Source organism: Pipistrellus hanaki, assembly GCF_964339955.1.
Source record: "Pipistrellus hanaki genome assembly, chromosome: 19".
Taxonomy (NCBI): Eukaryota; Metazoa; Chordata; class Mammalia; order Chiroptera; family Vespertilionidae; genus Pipistrellus; species Pipistrellus hanaki.
The window spans coordinates 21749159-21769057 of NC_140521.1; the positions used below are offsets into that span (position 1 = coordinate 21749159).

Genomic DNA, 19899 nt, shown 5'->3' on the forward strand with positions numbered 1-19899 from the left:
GTGGAAAGTGGACTATTCAACAGTTTGGAACCACGAGGCATTTAAGCAGCAACCATGAACTTGGAGAACTTGATGACTTCAAGTGTATTGTCTGACGGGAAGTCAATTAACATGTGCTTCTGAAAACAAGAGTTGGACAAAGGCATAATTTCTGTTAGAATTAGAACATAGCTCAAATCACATGGAGTCCAGCAATGTTTTCAATCACAAAGCTCTAAGCTGACTGCAAATATGCAGGGATCAGAGGGTGGTGAAAGTAAGAAAATCTGCCAGGAGACGGTGAAATGAATACCATGGCTCTCTGCATGGTCAGGGAGGCACGGGACCTCCAGGAAAGGGCACCACCCATCCTCAGTGGGCAGAAAGATGCCACCCATCGGCTGAGCTACATTAGTTGATCTGATTAGTCCCAGCAACTACAAATGCTCTAATTGCAAAATGGTACCCTGGATTCTATTCCTGAAGAAGAAAGAAAACATGACTGGGGACACTGGTGAAATAAACAGCAAGTCTAAAGTTTATTAATAGTAATGCACCAATACTAATCTTAGTTTTGACAAATGTGGCATTGTTATGTAAAATGTTAACATTAGGGAAACTGGGAGTAGGGTATTCGGGAAGTCTCAGTACTAGCTTTGCAACCTTCCTATAAATTTAATACTATTCCAAAGTAAAAGGTTTATTAAAATTAAAAGAAAAATTTTTGAAGCCACCATATTTTATGACTTTTCAGAGCCACTATACCGGAAGTTAGAAGTCAATAAAAACCAGCAAGTTTTAAGAACCAGGATTCTGGGCAAAGGGCCTGAAAAGACATTATTCTAAAGAAGACATACAAATGGCCAAGAGTTATATGGAAATGTGCTTAACGTCCTAATCATCAGGGAAATACAAACCAAAACCACCATGAAATATCACTTCATACCTGTTAGGATGGCCATTATAAAAAAGACAAGAGACAAGTATTGGCAAGGATTGAGCACTGTTGTAAATTGGTACAGCCACTAAGGAAAACAGTATAGAGGTTGCTCAAGAAAGCTAAAACTAAAACTAAAACTAAAACTACCATGAGACCCTGCCAGCCCTTTTTCGGTTATTCACCCACGGAAAATTAAGTCAGTACCTCGAAGAGGTATCTGTCTCCCATTTCATGGCAGCATTATTCCCAAGAGCAAAATATGGAAATAACCAGGTGTCCATATATATATTAGCAACCTGGGTGAACTTGAGGGCATTGTGCTAAGGGAAATAAGACAGGCACAGAAAGAAAAAAGCTGCATGTTCTCACTTCTGTGTGAAATCTAAAAAAGTCAAATATAAAGAGGCCGAGAGTAGAACACTGGTTACCAGGGTGGGGAGGTGGAGAAAACAGGGAAATACTGGTCAAGGGATACAAAGTTGGAGTTATGTAGGATGAATAAGTCTAGAGATCTAATGTACAGAATTATTACAGTTAACAATACTATACTGAAGTCTGGAAATTTGCTAAGGGGGTGGATTTCAGGTACACCACAAAAAAAATAAAAGAGAAAAAACTAACTGTGAGGAGATAGATATGTTAATTAGCTTGACTACAGTAATCATTTCATCATGTATATGTATAGCAAATCATCGTGTTGTACATCTTAAATATATACAATTTTTACTTTAAAAATAAATTTTAAAAAAAGAATTAGAATTCAGTTGGGTGAAGAGAATTTCCTTATATGAATGAGTGTGGGGGGGAGAAGGAGCGGGGACGTGTGTTAAAAATAAGGAAAAACTAAGAGGGCACTGATTAGGATATGGAAAAATTAAGATAGCCACAGAAGGAATAGTGAGTGCAATATGGCAGCAACAAGTGTGAAGATGAGCAAGACTATTAGTAGTCCATCAGAAAGTCATCTCCTCCCAAAGACAACCATGACCTTCAGAGATGGGCCTCATGATGGACAACATGGGCCACATTCTACACTGACATGTATTCTCCACGGGGCTATCTCATTTACAGAACAGTGGTTACACTTGTAAACCTAACAAACCTAAAACCTATAAACAGTCCAAAAGGAAAAGACTAGAACAAAATCTGAAAATTCTTTTTTTTAATTAATATATTTTTACTGATTTTAGAAAGAACAGGAGAGGGAGAGATAGAAACATCAATGAGAGAGAATCACTAACCAGCTGCCTTCTGCATGCCCCTCACTGAGGATGGAGCCTGCAACCCGGGCATGTGCCCTTCACTGGAATCGAACCCGGATCCCTTCAGTCTACAGGCCAACATTCTATCCACTGAGAATTCTGACATAATACTGAAAAGTCAAGATTGACCAAAAAACAAAATAAGTTAATCACTATTCACTGACTTACTTGAATGGAGATATGTTCATAGACATAATCCGCAAATGCATGCATAAACCATTATCTGCTTATTCAAGAATCTATTGTTCCTATCTAATATACAAATTGACCATCACTCCAAGACACAAGACGGCTGCCCCCATGTGGACACAAGATGGCCTGCAGGGGAGGGTAGTTGTGGGCAGTTAGGGGTGACTAGGGCAGCAGAGGAGGGCAGTTGGGAGAGACCCAGGCCTGCAGGGGAGGGAAGTTGAGGGGAACCAGGCCTGCAGGGGAGGGTACTTTTGGGTGATCAGGCAAGCAGGAAGGGCAGTTAGGGGCGACCAGGCCAGCAGGGAGGGCAGTTAGGTGTGACTGGGCCAGCAGGGGAAGGCAGTATGGGGTGGCCAGTTCTGCAGAGGAGGACAGTTAAGAGTGACCAGACTGGCAGGGGAGGGCAGTTAGGAGCAATCAGGCCGGCCGGGGAACAGTTAGGCATCGATCAGGCTGGCAGAGGAGTGGTTAGGAGATGGTCAGGCTGACAGGCAGAAGCAGATAGGGACAATCCAGCAAGGGAAGGGGAGCGGTTGGGAGCCAGCAATTCTGGATTGTGAGAAGGATGTTGGACATCCCTCAAGAGGTCCCAGATTAGAGTGGGTGCAGGCTGGGCTGAGGGACATCCCCCTCCCCATGCACAAATTTTGTGCACTGAGCCTAGAGTATATATATAAAAGGCTAATATGTAAAGTGTCCCCTCAGAAGTTCAAATGTGAGACCAGGAGTTTTATTACTCACTATGATGTGCACTGACCACCAGGGGCAGCATGGAATATGGAGGGCAAACAGCAGTGCCCCCGCTGAGGGACTGAGGAAAGGAAGAGGCAGGGAGGCAGGGAACCTGATCAGTCCTGGTCACTAGCCAGGTCAAAGACCATACCTATCGGGCCTGTAGTATTAGAGATGAGAAGGCAAGGCAAGAAAAGAGTATTTGAATAGCAACTAAAAGAAATTGTATCATCTTTCTAAAAGCAAAAAGGAAGACTGCACTGAAAATATATTACTGATTAAAAGCTCAGAACCGTGGAGAGTTGGGGGTTAATATCTAAAGATTAGAAAAATAAAGCAATGTTCTACCAGAAGGGAAAAATAGCCAAAAGATTTATGGAAGTGCAATCTACTTAAATATTTTGGCAGGAGGTTACAGAAACCATAAACATGGCTTTCAACTGGACAATACTGGATCTTTTTTTTTTTAATATATTTTATTGACTTTTTACAGAGAGGAAGGGAGAGGGATAAAAAGCTAGAAACATAGATGAGAGAGAAACATCGACCAGCTGCCTCCTGCACGCCCCCTACCGGGGATGTGCCCGCAATCAATGTGCATGCCCTTGACCAGAATCGAACCTGGGATCTTTCAGTCCGCTGGCCAATGCTCTATCCATTGAGCCAAACCAGTTTCAGCGACAATATTGGATCTTAACCCAACACACTCCAGCTGAAGGTATAAGCGGTGATAAATACAACAGTTCCAATTAGAAACTTGGTTTTGCCACCTAAAGATGGCTTCCATTTCTCCACCTCCCTCATCAGCAAAAATCACACACACTCAAGCAGGCCAATGGCTTTCTTACCTGCTAATCTATGCTAATCACTGGGTCAGATCACTAGAGCACATTCAATCAACAACACACCCAATTAAAAAACGGTTTTAAAAAATCACCAATTTGTAAAAAACCAAGCCTTTTTATTTTGTTGACAATAAATCAGATCTTTGTTTTTAATGAAGTTAGTTTGCATTAGTTCATTACAAAGTGATACATGAATGAATCCATTCTATAGATTATAGATTTGACATGCTCGTGAGCAAACACAAAAATGTTAGAGGGAAGCAAATGAAAATGCGAGGCATTTATGGTTTTCATGCAGGCTTGGCCATTAGCAGAGCAACCTGGGCACTTTGCCTAATCTCGGAATCTTTTTTCTAACCTGTGAACGGAACACCAGGCCCACTGTTCCTCTGGAAGAAAACTATTGAAGCAAGTTGCCATCTTCAAAGTCCATCTCTCTAACTTACTGAGGGACTATTTCTAAAGACCACATCAGCCCGGAGTTTGTTAAGTGACCCAGTTCTGTGCAAACAACTTGAAAGCGGAATTTTACTCAGACAGCTGCACTACACCATCAGCCATTCCTATCCGGTAGATAATTAAAGCCCTTATTGTTATAGTTTATAACAGCTTCTGTGGGCCACAATAATTTCAGATCATTTTCACATGTTTCTTAATCCCAACCCTGAAGGAACCACAACTCTACTTACAGTTACGAATGTTATTCCAGTCGATTTTTGAGAAAAAAGGATGACAACAAAGGCCTTCAAACTTCAGTCTCTCTTTCTGGCCACACAACAAGCTTTGAATCAGATCCAGTAATTCACTGCTAACTTTGGGGTCATCTGGAAACTTCAAAAACCGCTATTCCAAAAAATAAAATAATTTCCTTAGCAAATTCAGCTTTCTATGGCCCAATATTAAGAAAGTACTTCTCCTATATGCAAGCTTCTTTTTCTTTTATTAAAAAAGGAAGTTTTGTGCCCTCTTCTCTTTGAACCAAAGGCAAGCTCCCAAAATAAATGTCCTGTTCATAGGAACAGGCCTCGTTTCTTTGCAAGGACTCAATACTTTTCATGACTTGACCCCTGCTCCTCTCCCATTTCATCTAGCGCCATTCCCCATCTCCCTCTTGGCTGTCCAACAATGACGAGCTATTTAAAGCTGCCCAAACAAATCATGCTGTTCTGTCTGCCTAGAAAACCCTGCCCACTCTGGGCCCTTCTTCCCTGCCTACTTTTCCCACCCTATCACTCCCTCCTGCACTCTCCCTCTGTATTCCGCTTTTGCACACACACACATGTATTCTGATTTCTGTGTGACGATGGAGGAAGAAGGCAGAGAACCTTCTCCCTGCTCATCACTGTAAATCTGGTACTTCAATGTAGTGAGTGCGATCTGCTCTTGCTGAATGGTGGGCTGAAATGAGGGGAATAAATCAGCCCAAGAATCATCTAAGTGGAAACTTGAACTCAAGAGGAGACTCAAGAATAACAAATAACTATGCATGTTTTAAGCATATAAAATATGTATTATACATATAAAAATATGTATTAAGTAATCCAGAAAGATGAAATTGAGTGAGATACCAAAACCTGTTAAAACACTTCTCTTTTTCCTTTGGTTGAAACTAAAACATTTATATTTGTCATATCTTTAAGAAATGGGCTTACTATAGTGAATAGTCAGTTATTAGAAAATAGTTTTATATTCTACTTTATATACATTACTGTATTTGATTCATGCCCTCAATCACATTCAATAGCTAATAGTAATAAGAAGCCACATATAGCATGACATCAAGAGCATAGACTGCAAAGCCAGACTGTGTTATTTTGGACAAGTTACTTAACTACTCTGTGCTTTTGTTTCCTTATCTGTTACATAAAAATAATATCTATCTCACAGGGTTGTTGGAGAATTTGCCAAGTTAATAAACTATATTTCATCAATTCTAAGACTCACATTTATTCACATTTAACAACACTGAAATAAAAATGCATCTTATACTTAAATATCATAGATTAACTGGCTGCAGTTTTCTTTTTTAATGGTACACAAAATAATGACATAAGCTTACAATTAATTACTGACAGCTAAAAGCCAATAGACTAAAAGTAACAAAGTGTTTAGAACAGCTTTTGGCATAAAGTAAGTGCTATATAAGTATTTGCTATGTTATTAATCAGTATTGCTGGCTTACATTACAAATGCTCATTCCACAATTTTTAACATTTCTTACTATTATTTCAAATCTAATAATAGCTCTTTACCTGGAAATTCATGATGTTATTAAAGGTCCTGGCCGAAGTTCCCTCAGTGAACGGAGACCTTCCATACACCATCTCATAAGCAATAACTCCCACTGACCACCAGTCACAGTCGAGGCTGTAGACACCTTTTCCATCCCCATTCATCACTGTCAACACTTCTGGGGCCATGTAATCTGGGGTCCCAATCGGGAGTTTGGCATTCACCTGGAAACCCATAAATAAAATGAACACAACAAGCTTTCAATTATCCTCAAATATATTGCGAACAGCCACATTTCAGACACAAGCTGATTTGCCACTGATTACTCTTCTTCCAGGCACTTAAACCTTCTGTCAGGTGGCACACTGTCAGGAAATGCAAATGACTTACTAGTTTTTTTTAAGCACATAGTATAATCCAAAAGAAAAGGGCAAAGAGCTGTTGATATATACCCTTTGGTTACACAATGAGAGGGGAGTATATCCGTGAAGTGGAAGATAGCTTTTCTGGTACACGTTATGGATGTGACAGAACTTCTCTTATGAAACAGCGAAGTGATAATAAATCCTAAAAATGAATCTATAAGATCAATCTACCCATTACTGAGACACTGGCAGCTAGTTGGCAACACAATATTACAAACATATTATATGTCAATTTTAAATATTTGGAATCAACATTTTCACTTTGACCCATTCACCGGGCCAAAGATATGAAAATTTGCACAAGAGGTCAAATGTTACAGAGTTCACTTTCCTCATCCCCAACTCCTCCTGTTTCTTGTTCCCTCCACACTGTTCAGAAACCAGGGCCCTCCAATCCAATGGCCCAACCTTGGCAACAAAAGATTAGGACGATGTAGCATGTCTTTTTATAAAGCTAAATATTTTCCATTTAAAGAACTGTCCTTTCTGTTTCTGAGAATTTGTCCTTCTGGCTGTTTTGGTGTTTAAATGTCCTTTGTTTCTTGAAATGATGCTCATGACAGAAGTAGGCTTTCTGCCCCTCACCCACCCCTTTGGAGGCAACCTAATAAGTCAGCAACAGCCCTTTTGGTCTTCAAAATTGTTTTGAAGTTTTATTGCACCATGAAATTTGAAGTCTAAGGATCACCTCTCTAACCTTCTTCCCCATAAACCAGAGAGGGCCTGGTGTTAATCGTATACTCTGTTGACCAGTTGTCCAATAACCCTACATCTAAAAAGGTTTCTCTCACATCAGCAGTTACATGGCACAAAAGAACTTTCTCCCCATTAAAGGATGTTAAGTGCCCCTCTGTGAGCCAAGAGATTTTATGGGTAAGGCCACATGTCTTTAATGCTGGGCTTTATATCAAGAAAGTAAATTAGCTTCGATTGGGAATTGAGAGGAAAGCGAATGTTTAGAGGACTCTAGGAGGTCTCCTTTCCCCAGTGATGAAGACCCAATGCTCTTCCAACTGTAAGTTTAATTTTGTCCATTCCTCTGATCCAGAGGCCCAGTGTGATAGGAAATGGACTCATTTTCCATACTCGTCCTCCTCGTGCCCCCCTGCCTCAGGCCCATCATGTTTTCCCAAATTGTAAACCAGAAAGCAGTGTGATGCTGTTACTCTTGACACTATGGTCATCAGGATCTCCACGGCAAATACCCATTTGGGAAAGCTACATGGCCACACCCCCCAAGAAACCCCTGGACCTGTGTTGATGGACAAAAGTGAAGAGAGCCGAAACCGGTTTGGCTCAGTGGATAGAGCATCAGCCTGCAGACTGAAAGGTCCCAGGTTCGATTCCGGTCAAGGGCATGTACCTTGGTTGTGGGCACATTTCCAGTGGGGGGTGTGCAAGAGGAAGCTGATCGATGATTCTCTCTCATGGATGTTTCTAACTCTCTATCCCTCTTTCTCTCTGTAAAAAAATCAATATATATATATATATATTTTTTTTTAAAGTGAAGAGAAAGGAGGAAACATGATTTAAGACAGCACACCCTAAGCCTGAGGAACTGAAAGTAGCTTACATCAAGAGGAAGCCTTGACGCTGGGAAGCCTGAGCACAGACTTCTGTGTTTTAATGTGTGTGTACATGTTAATGAGCTCAACACAAGTTAGGATTAAATTGCAGGATTCTGGTAAATCCATCAATACTGACAATGAGGAATACCTTTTAAATATCAAAATAAGAAAATAAACACTATAATACCTTGATTTACCCAGGTGTTAGTAAGGCCACTGTATCGTTGATTAAATGCCTAATTATCTTGCAGAACATTAATACACAATCCTCAAATGTACATCTGCATATGTTAGGTTTTATTTTATCATCACACTAGGTTGTTTGACAATATTCAGTTTTCCCTGTTTGTACCTCACGTGGCTTGGCTACTTGTCCACAACCAAAGGGTTGAAAGTCAAGTTGGAACTTGACTAGGTCATGTGTATCAGCATGATCCAGCAAAGGGTATAAATTGCAAATGCCTCATTTTCAAACTCATTAGACTCATCAAAGAGAGTCAGCTAACTCCCCAAATAATGCCCATAACAGATATGTGATCATAGGCATCTGTCGTCTCATCCAATTGTAAATTTTCTAAATTTTAAAGAAAAATACTCCTTTGCTTGCTTTTTGTATATGTCCTACTATAAGTAATTAACAGTAATTAACAGACTTTTAATGGCCATTAATGATTACTAAGTTTCCATTAGCTATTGACCTCCAAGAATACTAAACTTGATCGACATGTCACCTCACACATCTTGATAAAGTTTTTGCAAGATACTTTCATTCTCCTCTGGGGGCAATTCATGGCCAGCTAATGTGAGTGAGATATCAAAAAGGAAACCATGTACTATAAGTCCAGTCCAACACACCATCTAACCAGGCCCCCCATTTTGTGAAGTTTCTTTCATTTTCACTATATTGATAGAGAAGAAAATTTACCAGTTCAGAAGGAGATGAGAAGAAAATTACTAAAAGAAAGAAGTGTCAGTCATATTTAGAGAAATAGAGGGTTTTAAAAAGAGAAAGAAAAGGATTAATCTAGCAGGTTCTTTTATAAGCAGAAAGAAGACAAGAAGAAGGTAAGAAAATCACTGTCTTCCTCTTCCCAAGCCCCTTCCCACAAAATGCTTACACTGTATAAAACTGCTTCAACCTACCTTTCCCCATCTCACTGCCCAGGGTGTAAACATACACCTCTACAGAAGCAGAGGGCTAAGAAATTCTCACTCCAGCATAAATCTCAAAAATGGCTATATCCTATGGGTTTCCAACTGATCAATGGGGCTGATTTATAATCTTTATAATCTTCTTACAATTTTTTTTTCCGAGCTGACACAGGTTAAAAATATTAGCTGTTGACCATTCTTTGAGATTCTCTTTTTTTAAAATATATTTTATTGATTTTACACAGAAAGGAATTGAGAGGGATAGAGAGTTAGAAACGTCGATGAGAGAGAAACATCAACCAGCTGCCTCTTGCACACCCCCTACTGGGGATGTGCCTGCAACCAAGGTACGTGCCATTGACCGGAATCGAACCTGGGACCTTTCAGTCCGCAGGCCGACGCTCTATCCACTGAGCCAAACTGGTTTCGGCCATTCTTTGAGATTCTAATAAATGAAGTGGTGATCTAAGTCACACAGCACGTCACTGGCACATCCTAGAACACCCAAATCTCCAGGCAGTAAGGTCCACCTGTACTTACTAAGAAAAATACTCCAAAGCAATATTCTAAGAAGCTTGAAATAAAGACAATGGAAGATAGAAAACACAACAGATTTAAGATTCACAAATATCCAAAACATATAAACAATATTTGTGAATGAAAAGAGATTAATTGACTTGGGATAACACAATAATTTCAGTCAATGTGGATTCAATTTTATATAGTGTATTTTTAGTACCAACATCATTTAGATCCAACTTAAGGGCTATAAAACATTATATTTAAACGTTTTTTTATTTGAGAAACATCCAAAATGTTATTTATGTAATCATTGGTTGCCTCTTGTATGTGTCCTGACCAGAGGTCAAACCCACAAACTTGGTGTATCAGGACAACACTCTAACCAAGTGAGCTACCTGGCCAGAACCATAAAATATTCTATTTAGTGGAAACACATTTCTAACCTACCTCCATTGATTTAAAAAAACAAAATTAGCCGAAACCGGTTTGGCTCAGTGGATAGAGGGTCGGCCTGCAGACTGAAAGGTCCCAGGTTCGATTCCTGTCAAGGGCATGTACCTTGGTTGCGGGCACATCCCCAGTAGGGGGTGTGCAAGAGGCAGCTGATCGATGTCTCTCTCTCATCGATGTTTCTAACTCTCTATCCCTCTCTCCTTCCTCTCTGTAAAAAATCAATAAAATATATATTTTAAAAAAAGAAAAAAAATTATAATTCTACTAGAGGTCCAGTGCACAAAATTCGTTCACTCGAGGAGTGTGGGGTCCCTCAGCTGGGCCTACGCCCTCTCACATTCGGGAGCTCTCGGGGGATGTCCGATGGACATCCTTAGCACTGCCATGAAGGTGGGAGACGCTCCCACCATCACGCTGCACTCACCAGCCGTGAATCTGGCTCAGGGCTTCTGACTGAGCAGCGCTCCCCCTGTGGGAGTGCCCTGACCACCATGGGGCAGCCCCTTCATTGAGCATCTGCTCCCTAGTGGTCAGTGTGCATCATGGTGACTGGTTGTTCTGTCATTCAGTCAATTTGCACATTAGCCTTTTATTATACAGGAGGATATCCATACTTGATCTATGTAGTAGATTGCAAATACTTGGTCTTCTATAATAAAAGGGCCTTTGCACTTAAAACAATGCTAAAAACCTCTACTTCTCTGGTTGTCACATTCTCAGCCCTAAAAGTAGGACGTTCTAGAGAAATTGATCTGTCTCCACAAGGAGGGGAGGTACAATACTCTTGTGTGTACAGGACTGAGAAACCACATCTCCTTGACCAAAATAATCCAGGGTTAAGCTCATTGAGCTGCAAATAAAAGGCAGTGCCTCTGGGAGGCTCCCTGCCTGGAGTGAAGGTGCTACAATTAGAAGTGAAAAGGGCGGTTTGAAGCACTGAAAAACAGAAATCGGAAATGAATAGGAGTCCTGTCTCTGCTGCAAGGGGTCTGAAGAGAATGACTCCAGATGCAGAGATAGGGCCTTCATCCTGATTCCCATTTGTTTAGCAAGCAGTGACACTGGATCTTAGCCTAGCATTCTAAGCAGATTTATTGCAAACGCATTGTTGCTAGCTCTCATTAACTAGCTTTCAGATGCTTCTCAATGATTCTCAACCTGGGGTGATTTTGCCTCTCAGGGGACATGTGGAAAACAGTATGGCATTTTCTCAAAAATTAAAATGCCTAGAGATATTTTTGGTTGATTATTGCAACTGGAGGGGAAGGTACTATTGGCATCTTCTGCAGCTAAACATCCTGTTCCACACAGTACAGCCCACAACAAAGGATTCTCCAGACCAAAATGTCAGTGGTGCTGACCTATGCTTCAATGATCAGATTATGTACCAATGGCCCAATTTATTTCTTAGATGCGTAAGTTTTTGTTAAGTTTTTTTAATCTTAGGTGGTAAGACTTTTGCTGTATTTAACTTTTTTTTCAGAACTTTATTCCACCATAAATTCAACACCTAAGTTTTCATGCCTGTTTTGAAATTGCATGCAATTTTAAAAACAAAGTGCTTTGGTTCTATAATCTAATTCTTAATGTAATGGTCAAGAGGAATAGATTATAAAACATAATTTGATATAAATACCCACCTTTCCTTCAAGAAATTTGAGAAAGATAACTTTACATATTTCCCTTTACAGAAAGAACTTAACTCACAGCTGGGGGATTTTTGAAGAACAGCTTCTCTAACCTCTTAATTTGTGCATTTTTACTAAAATCAGTATTTTCTGGAGAAAGAATAAAAGGCCAAACTCATAAGGACTTATCTAGGTCACCAAGTGGTTCAGTTGTGAAATGAGTCTTAAAACCTAAGTCGATTTTCTCTTAGACTTATCATTTGTTGCATAATTGACTTCCAAATTCACATTTTAATATGTATTAACTTTATTAGATTTTTAACCTTTTTTTTTTTTTACTTTGTCATTTTTTCCTAACATATTCTCACTCTGGCTCTCAATAGCTGCCCTCCTGCCCTACTATTTAACACATGGGATATATTTTAATTTTTACCACAGTTCCAGGACTCAGGATTAACATTTTGAGCACTTAGTTCTTAACGCCTAGGATATTTTGGTTCAATTGCTCTGATGATTAACTTTAATTGTGCTGCATGGAAAATAGAGGATTTGAAATAAAGAAGATTATGTTTCAACAAATATTTTAAGGTTAAAAAAAACCATAATGTAAAAGAAGACAGTCTCTACCAGGCAAAGAAAATGAAGGGAAAACAAAATGAGTATTTTTCTCTCTTTTAAACCAAACTATAAGAATGTTCCTAGCCGAAACCGATTTCGCTCAATGGATAGAGCATTGGCTTGCAGACTAAAAGGTCCCAGGTTCGATTCTGGTCAAGGGCATGTACCTTGGTTGCGGGCACATTCCCAGTGGGGGATGTGCAGGAGGCAGCTGATAGATGTTTCTCTCTCATCGATGTTTCTAACTTTCTATCCCTCTCCCTTCCTCTCTGTGAAAAGTTAATTTTAAAAAAACTTTTTAAAAAGAATGTTCCTAAAAATGTCTTGTAGGGTATGAACAAGTATTATACATAACAGGGTGCAAGGTCAAGTAAGTCTGGGAAAGAACTCTGTGTCCCCATCCCCACTCTCATCCCCCTTAAGAAGTCATTTCACATGCCGGCAGAAAAAGGCTCCAAAATGTCACTCAGCTTTATCCCAGTATTTCCCCAACTTATTATAAGGATCACAGAATGTTTTTCAGTACAACCTCTATTAAGCTAACTTATTGCATTTTGTTACCATCTTATTTGAGTTCATTTTAGCAGCTGATCCAAAATCCACCAGCTTGATGTGTCCTGTCCGATCAATGAGAATATTCTCAGGCTTGAGGTCTCTGTAAGAAAATCAGGCCACAAATTAGTGTTGTCTTCTCTATGCCCATCACCTAGACATTGATTCAGCCAAGAATCTTAGTATCTGCTGTGGAAAACAGTATGGCATTTCCTCAGAAAATTAAAAATAAAACTCCCATTTAACCCAGTGATCCCACTTTAGGAATAAACCCCAATAAATCAGAATCACCCATCAGAAAGGACATATGCACCCCTATGTTCATAGCACAATTCACCATAGCTAAGATTTGGAAACAGCCTAAGTGCCCATCAGCAGATGAGTGGATTAAAAAACTGTTACATCTGCACAATGGAATACTACACTGCTGTAAAAAAGAAGGAACTCTTACCATTTACAACAGTATGGATGGAACTGGAAAGCATTATGCTAAGCGAAATAAGCCAGTCGGAGAAAGATAAATATCACATGAACTCATCATTTGTGGAATATAATAAACAACATAAACTGATGAACAAAAATAAATCCAGAGACAGAAGTATAGAACAGACTGTCCAATCTCAGAAGGAAGGCAGAGGTGAGGGGGCAGTAAGAGATCGACTAAAGAACTTATATGCATGCATATAAGCATAACTCGTGGACACAAACAGTAGGAAGGTGAAGGCATGTGCTGGGGGGTGGGAACAGCTGGGGAGAAGTCAATGGGGGGAAAAGAGACATATGTAATAATTTAAACAAAAAAGAATTTAAATTTTAAAAAATCTATGTGTCTGTATTCTGCTATAAGACCTCCCTATTGATGGATATCTATACTAATAATAGAGGAATATGCAAATTGTCTGGGATACTGTCATAGTAATAGTAACGACCGAACCAGGCCAGCAAGGAGGGGTTAGTGAGGGACGACCAAACAAATGAACAGCAGGCTGCGTGGGGCAACCAGGCAGGCTGGCAGGGGGGTTAGTTGGGGGCGTCCAGGCCAGCAGGGAGGTGGGGGCAGTTGGGGTGATCAGGTCAGCAGGCAGAGGCAGTTAGGGGTGATCAGGTTGGCAGAGGGGGCAGTTAGGGGCAATCAGGCAAGCAGGCAAGTGAATAGTTAGGAGTCAGCTGTCCCAGATTGTGAGAGGGATGTCTGACTGCTAGTTTACAGCGGTTGGACATCCCCCAAGGGGTTCCAGATTGGAGAGGGTGCAGGCTGGGCTGAGGGGAACCCTCCCCTGTACACAAATTTTGTATACCAGGCCTCTTGTAAATAATAAGCACACATTTTGCAAAATACATTGAAGAGGAAGAGGAGGAAGAGGAGGAGGACTCCTGTGATTCCTGGTCTAACCACATTCCATTCCCACAACATTCTCAGGTACATAAAACATCAAATAGTGAGGATGCACAGAAACTTTTCAAGTGAGGATCGTGCAGAATACCTTTGTAAATTACTAACAGGTGAAGTCAAAAGTACAATTCCATGGTTCTGCTCTACATGGTATGACAGCTCCTTTTGCAAGTCAAACTCTGTCTTTCTACCATATAATGCAAAGAATCCCTCTAATTAGAGCTCCTGGTCTTAATTAACTACGTTCACACACCTAACTAGCAAACTTGAGAACATTACAATTCTAGGTCTATTTCACTGTTGAATGGGCAAGCTGAAATGTCTGCCATTTTGGAAAATTTAGTTTCAGCCAGTAATAGTTAAGCTGGCTAAAAATTAGAAGAGTGTTATTTTGATGCCTAAATTATCAACCATTCATTCTATTGTTGGAACTCTTAGGTGATACAGATAAACCCTCAGTATTCTACCAGAGAGTATCACTTACCGATGTACATATCCCATCAGATGAACGCTGTGAACAGCCAAAATCAGTTCGGCAAGGTAAAACTGAATCATGTTTTCATCCAATTGGTCCTCATATCTGTTCAAAAGTGACAGCAAGTCCCCTCCAGGCTGATATTCCATGACCTGTATAGAATGCCAAAGCTATTAATTCTTCATACACACACACAAAAAAAGGAAATGTCTCAATTAGATCCTCAAATCCTGCCTGACATGTTCTAATTACGATGTCTCCACAAAGTAATGAAGATGTGTGAGACATATTATAAGTCATGTAGAATGAGGTCCCCGCCCTAAGGAAATGGCATCTGTTCCCCAAGAGAATCAATAAAATGAAAGGCTAGTACCAGACACCATGCACAATCTTTGCAAGGCAAGCTTGAAAGTTGAATTAAGTCCTCCCACTCGCCCACCCACTGATACCAACAGGCATTCCAGAGGGTGAGTACAGAGCATCGATGGAAGTTCCTGGAGGACAACAAACCTCTTGCACCCCTTCTGCATTCCCTCAGCACCCAGCAGAACACAGCACGCGTGCAATAAATGTGATACAATCTTTGCCTTTAACCATCAGTCTTCCATTGTGTGGAAGACAGTCTGACTCTCTATTAAATATTTAAATGTGAACATATACTCTTTGGTCTCATAATTCCACTTCTGACTATTTTACAGGAACATGTAATAGTTTGTAGATAGATAAACAGATCCACTGCAGCACTGTTTGTAACATAGAAGGAAAAAAACCTGGAAATCTCCCAAATACCCATCAGTAAGAAACTGCTAAAATGTGATCCAGCTAAACAGTGGGATAAGATTCAGCTATGAAAAATGAATGGACTCGATCTATTCACACTGCCATGGAAAGCTGTCCACGGTAAAACAGAGTGGCATCCTATGCAGGGTAAAGTACAGCTCCTTTGTTGTGAATTTAAAAACAATAACAAATTATTAACTTATTAGTATAAACATGGGGCGGGGGGAGGGAGAGGGAAGAAAGGGGGAGTTAGTGCCCTGGCTGGTGTTTCTTAGTGGTTAGAGCATTGGCCCACACACCAAAGGGTTGAGGGTTCAATTTCCAGTCAAGGGCACGTACCTGGGTTGCAGATTCAAGCCCTGGTCCTGGTCAGTCACATGCAAGAGGCAACCAATAAATGTATTTCTCTCACATTGATTTTTTTCTCTCTCTTTCGACCTCTCCCCCCCACTCCTTTCCACCCTAAAAATCAATGGGAAAATATCCTTGGGTGAGGATTAACAAGACAAACAAAAATATTTGATTAGCAAAAAACTTCACCCACACCAGGAACCCTCTCAGCACAAAGCCTGGCACTAATAAGGTCCTCCACATCATTCACATAGTTCACATCCTTTCCCTCTGTAAAGTGAATTTTCTCCATCCTCCTCCAAACTCCTGTTTGCTTTTAGTCCAGAATTAGAAGAAAGCTCTAGTAAAGTCAAACATGGAGCACGGGCACATATCCCCAGAGGCCCCAGGCTAGTCAAGTAAAGGCTCTGCCCCACACCAAGCCAACCCCAGGCCAGAGGGCCCTGAAAGGAATCAGCGAGTTGCGTGTCCTCCCGGAGGGCTCCACATCACCTGGGAGTCACCCCCATTCACATGGCATCATACACATGGCAGATACTCAACCAGAGACTGGACAATTTGAAGAGTAAGGTTCCATTTGATTTGATCTATGAACTAACAAGAACAGCAACACTTAGATGGGGCAGCAGCTAAAATGTAGACTTCATGTCCCCCAAATTAACAGTAGACATAAGTTACTTGTCCCTGTGCTAAAAGATCCCACAGGAGCCACCTAGTTGCCTATGGCTCACCCACTCACCCCAACCTTGTTCTCTACAGGCTCTGGTATGTGAGTGAATGAATGCTAATTTTGATGTCTGTTTTACATATACACTGAGTAGCCAGATTACTATGATCTCTGAATGCATAATAATCTGGCCACTCAGTGTATATCCTATATAATAAAAGGCTAATATGCAAATTGTCCCCTCAACCAGGAGTTCAACCAGCAGGCAGGCCAGTCAACCACCCACCTCCCCCTGACCAGACTGGAATTCATGTACCAGACCTCTAATATATATATTAGAGGGCTCCTCAAACCTGCCTGCCCACCAGAATATATATATATATTCTGGTGGGCAGGCAGATTTGAGGAGCCCTCTAATATATACACACACACACACATACACACACACACACATAAACACACATTCTCTCTCTCTCTCTCTCTCTCTCTCTCTCTCTCACACACACACACACACACACACGCACACTAGTAGTCACACTTTTAGAATGAAAATGTCTTAAAATAAGCCCAAGCCAGTTTGGCTCAGTGGATAGAGCATCAGTCTGCGGACTGAAAGATTCCAGGTTCGATTCTGGTCAAAGGCACATACCTCGGTTGCAAGCTCAGTCCCCAGCCCTGGTCAGGGCAAGTGCAGGAAGCAACCAGTACAAGTTTCCCTCTTTATCTCTCCCCCTCCCTCCACTCTCTCTAAAAAAGATCAATGAAAAAATATCCTCGGGGAGGATTAACAACAACAAAAAGAGAATAAAAATTGACATTCCTAAAAATAAGTCACAAACTAAGAGTCTTTAAGAGCAGCATCAACAGACACTATCAACAAACTAAGGCTAAAGTTACCACCCAGGCTGTTCCAGACTGACCATTCACAGCACTTGGTTTTACTATCCAGTGGTGCCCAGTGAGATGTTGGTCCCCCCCAAAATATGGTTTCTAACCTACTTAGACTGGTAAGACCTTTGGGCAGAGCTCCTCAAACCTGCCTGCCCACCAGAATCACTTGGGTAAGTAAGCACTATTTTAAAATAGATAAAATATACTCATCCAAATAAATATGTGAGTGCCTACTATGTGCTAGGCACTGTTTTTGATATTAGGAAAACAGCTATCTTCATGGAGCTGGAATTCTAATGGAATGAAAAAAATTTCTTTTTAATTAAACAGCATGAAAGGGTAAAGTATGTCTCTTCCCATCCTAACCATTCAGGATCTTGTTAAAAATGTGGGTTCCTGCCGAAGCCGGTTTAGCTCAGTGGATAGAGCGTCAGCCTGCAGACTGAAGGGTCCCGGGTTCGATTCTGGTCAAGGGCATGTACCTTGGTTGCAGGCACATCCCCAGTTGGGGGTGTGCAGGAAGCAGCTGATCGATGATTCTCTCTCATCGATGTTTCTAACTCTCTATCCCTCTCTCTTCCTCTCTGTAAAAAAATCAATAAAATATATTTTAAAAAATAAGTAAATAAAAATGTGGGTTCCAGGGACCAACTCAGACTTCATAGTTAAGCTCCATGGGTGGGGCTTAAGGACCTGCATTTTAGGGTGCTACCAGGTGATTCTGATGCAGCCAGCCCAGCACTATGGTGGAGCACCGAGGGTCCCTACTCCAACCAGTTGAAAAGTTTCCACAGCAAAGGTGCCCTTGTACGAAACCTGGCCTCATACAACTATCGCTTCTGTTTTGTACATTTTTTTTCCAATGGCTACCTGGAGCCTTTCTGCAAATCAAGACAAGATCACTGACTACAAAGGGCTGGAAAATAACCAGGCTGTCAGCACTGAAGCTACAATCCCCCATCTTTGCAAGGACGAGAGCTGTCCCTGAACAGCTGCAGGTCACCCAAATGGCGAGTGCCAAGGCATGGTAATCAAAGGCCAGGAAGTGGGAGGAGGAAAGAGCCCTGCAGTGAAACAGCCCTAAATAGTGTGACAACCCTGCGGATGGCAGAGAAAGCACAGCAGCTGACAGACGAGCCAGGCTTGGAGCTATAATGGACTTGCTCTTTTAAAGCAAAGACATTCAGGCCAACAGAGACAGACCCTTCTGATGGCAGCCGCTACAGATGCTAATTAAAGGGAACGTATTACATGCTTCTCTGTTGGTGTTTGCGTCCAAACCCCCAAGTACAAGGATGGCAATTCCCATCAGCTGTGTTACATTTGAAACCAAGAGTGAGTGTATCAGTAATGTGCACACACATACCTGCACACTTGCTTATACATGTATGCATATGTAAGTATATGAATATTTAATAGTTCTTTAGTACTCTATTCCAATCTGCCTAAGGTGTCTTTAGAGGCACACTGCGCTGGCCATCACTTAGAAATATTGTAACATTGTCCTTGAAATGCCTGCACTATAATCAGCAAGACTGAAAGTGCCATGGAAACGCAACGATGCTATTGGCATCATTACCTACTATGCCAGTATTCCTGATCTTTGGTATGAGGGAGCAAGGAAGGGGTCCTATAAGCAGAGGGGGCCCTGGCAGAGACCCTAAATTATTCTTGAAAGGCAAGATGACCAAGAAAAAAAGAAAGGAGGCCTTTTATTTCAGAAACTATGAATCCCAGCCTGATAAGTGCATGAATTCAAAAAATCCTCATTGAGATCTGAATCACCCACAGTGTTGGCTAGCACACTCAAACTAGATAACAGAGGAGATGAATTAATGAAGGGGCTATTTCCAAAGGCATAGGTAGGGTTAAAGGAAATAAACATGGATGGTGAAACTCCTGTGGCTAGCTAACAGCAGAGGAGTGAGTAGGTACCATGCCTTGGCCTAAAAGAACCAGAAAAGGAGTCTCAGATGTGTATACTAATACTGAAGGAGTGGGAGGAAGTCGCAGGAACCAGACGCTAACTATAGCCATACCAACAGCTATAGGACCCTGGTTCTCAAAGTGGGGTCCAGCAGCAGCATCCTCACCTGGGAACTGATCACAAATTAAAATTATTGGGCCCCGCCCCAGACCTACTGAATTAGAAACGGAGGATGGTGCCAGGCAAACTGGGACAATGTAACTAAACAGGGACACCCAAAATGGTAAGACTCTAAATTCACTCACTTGAAATATG

At 41.1% G+C, this 19899-nt stretch overlaps 1 protein-coding gene across 10 annotated transcripts in view; it reads right to left on the minus strand.

The window, feature by feature from the left end:
• CIT (citron rho-interacting serine/threonine kinase) overlaps positions 1-19899 on the minus strand; it is a 158038-nt gene that overhangs the window by 116265 nt on the left and 21874 nt on the right. For all 10 annotated transcript variants that reach the window (XM_084868241.1, XM_084868249.1, XM_084868245.1 and 7 more), the window contains exons 6-9: positions 14978-15120; positions 13110-13203; positions 6203-6406; positions 4640-4793 (exon numbers count right to left, since the gene is read on the minus strand). In XM_084868241.1, coding sequence (XP_084724367.1) covers positions 4640-4793; positions 6203-6406; positions 13110-13203; positions 14978-15120 — 595 coding nt within the window. The remainder of the gene's footprint in view (positions 1-4639; positions 4794-6202; positions 6407-13109; positions 13204-14977; positions 15121-19899) is intronic.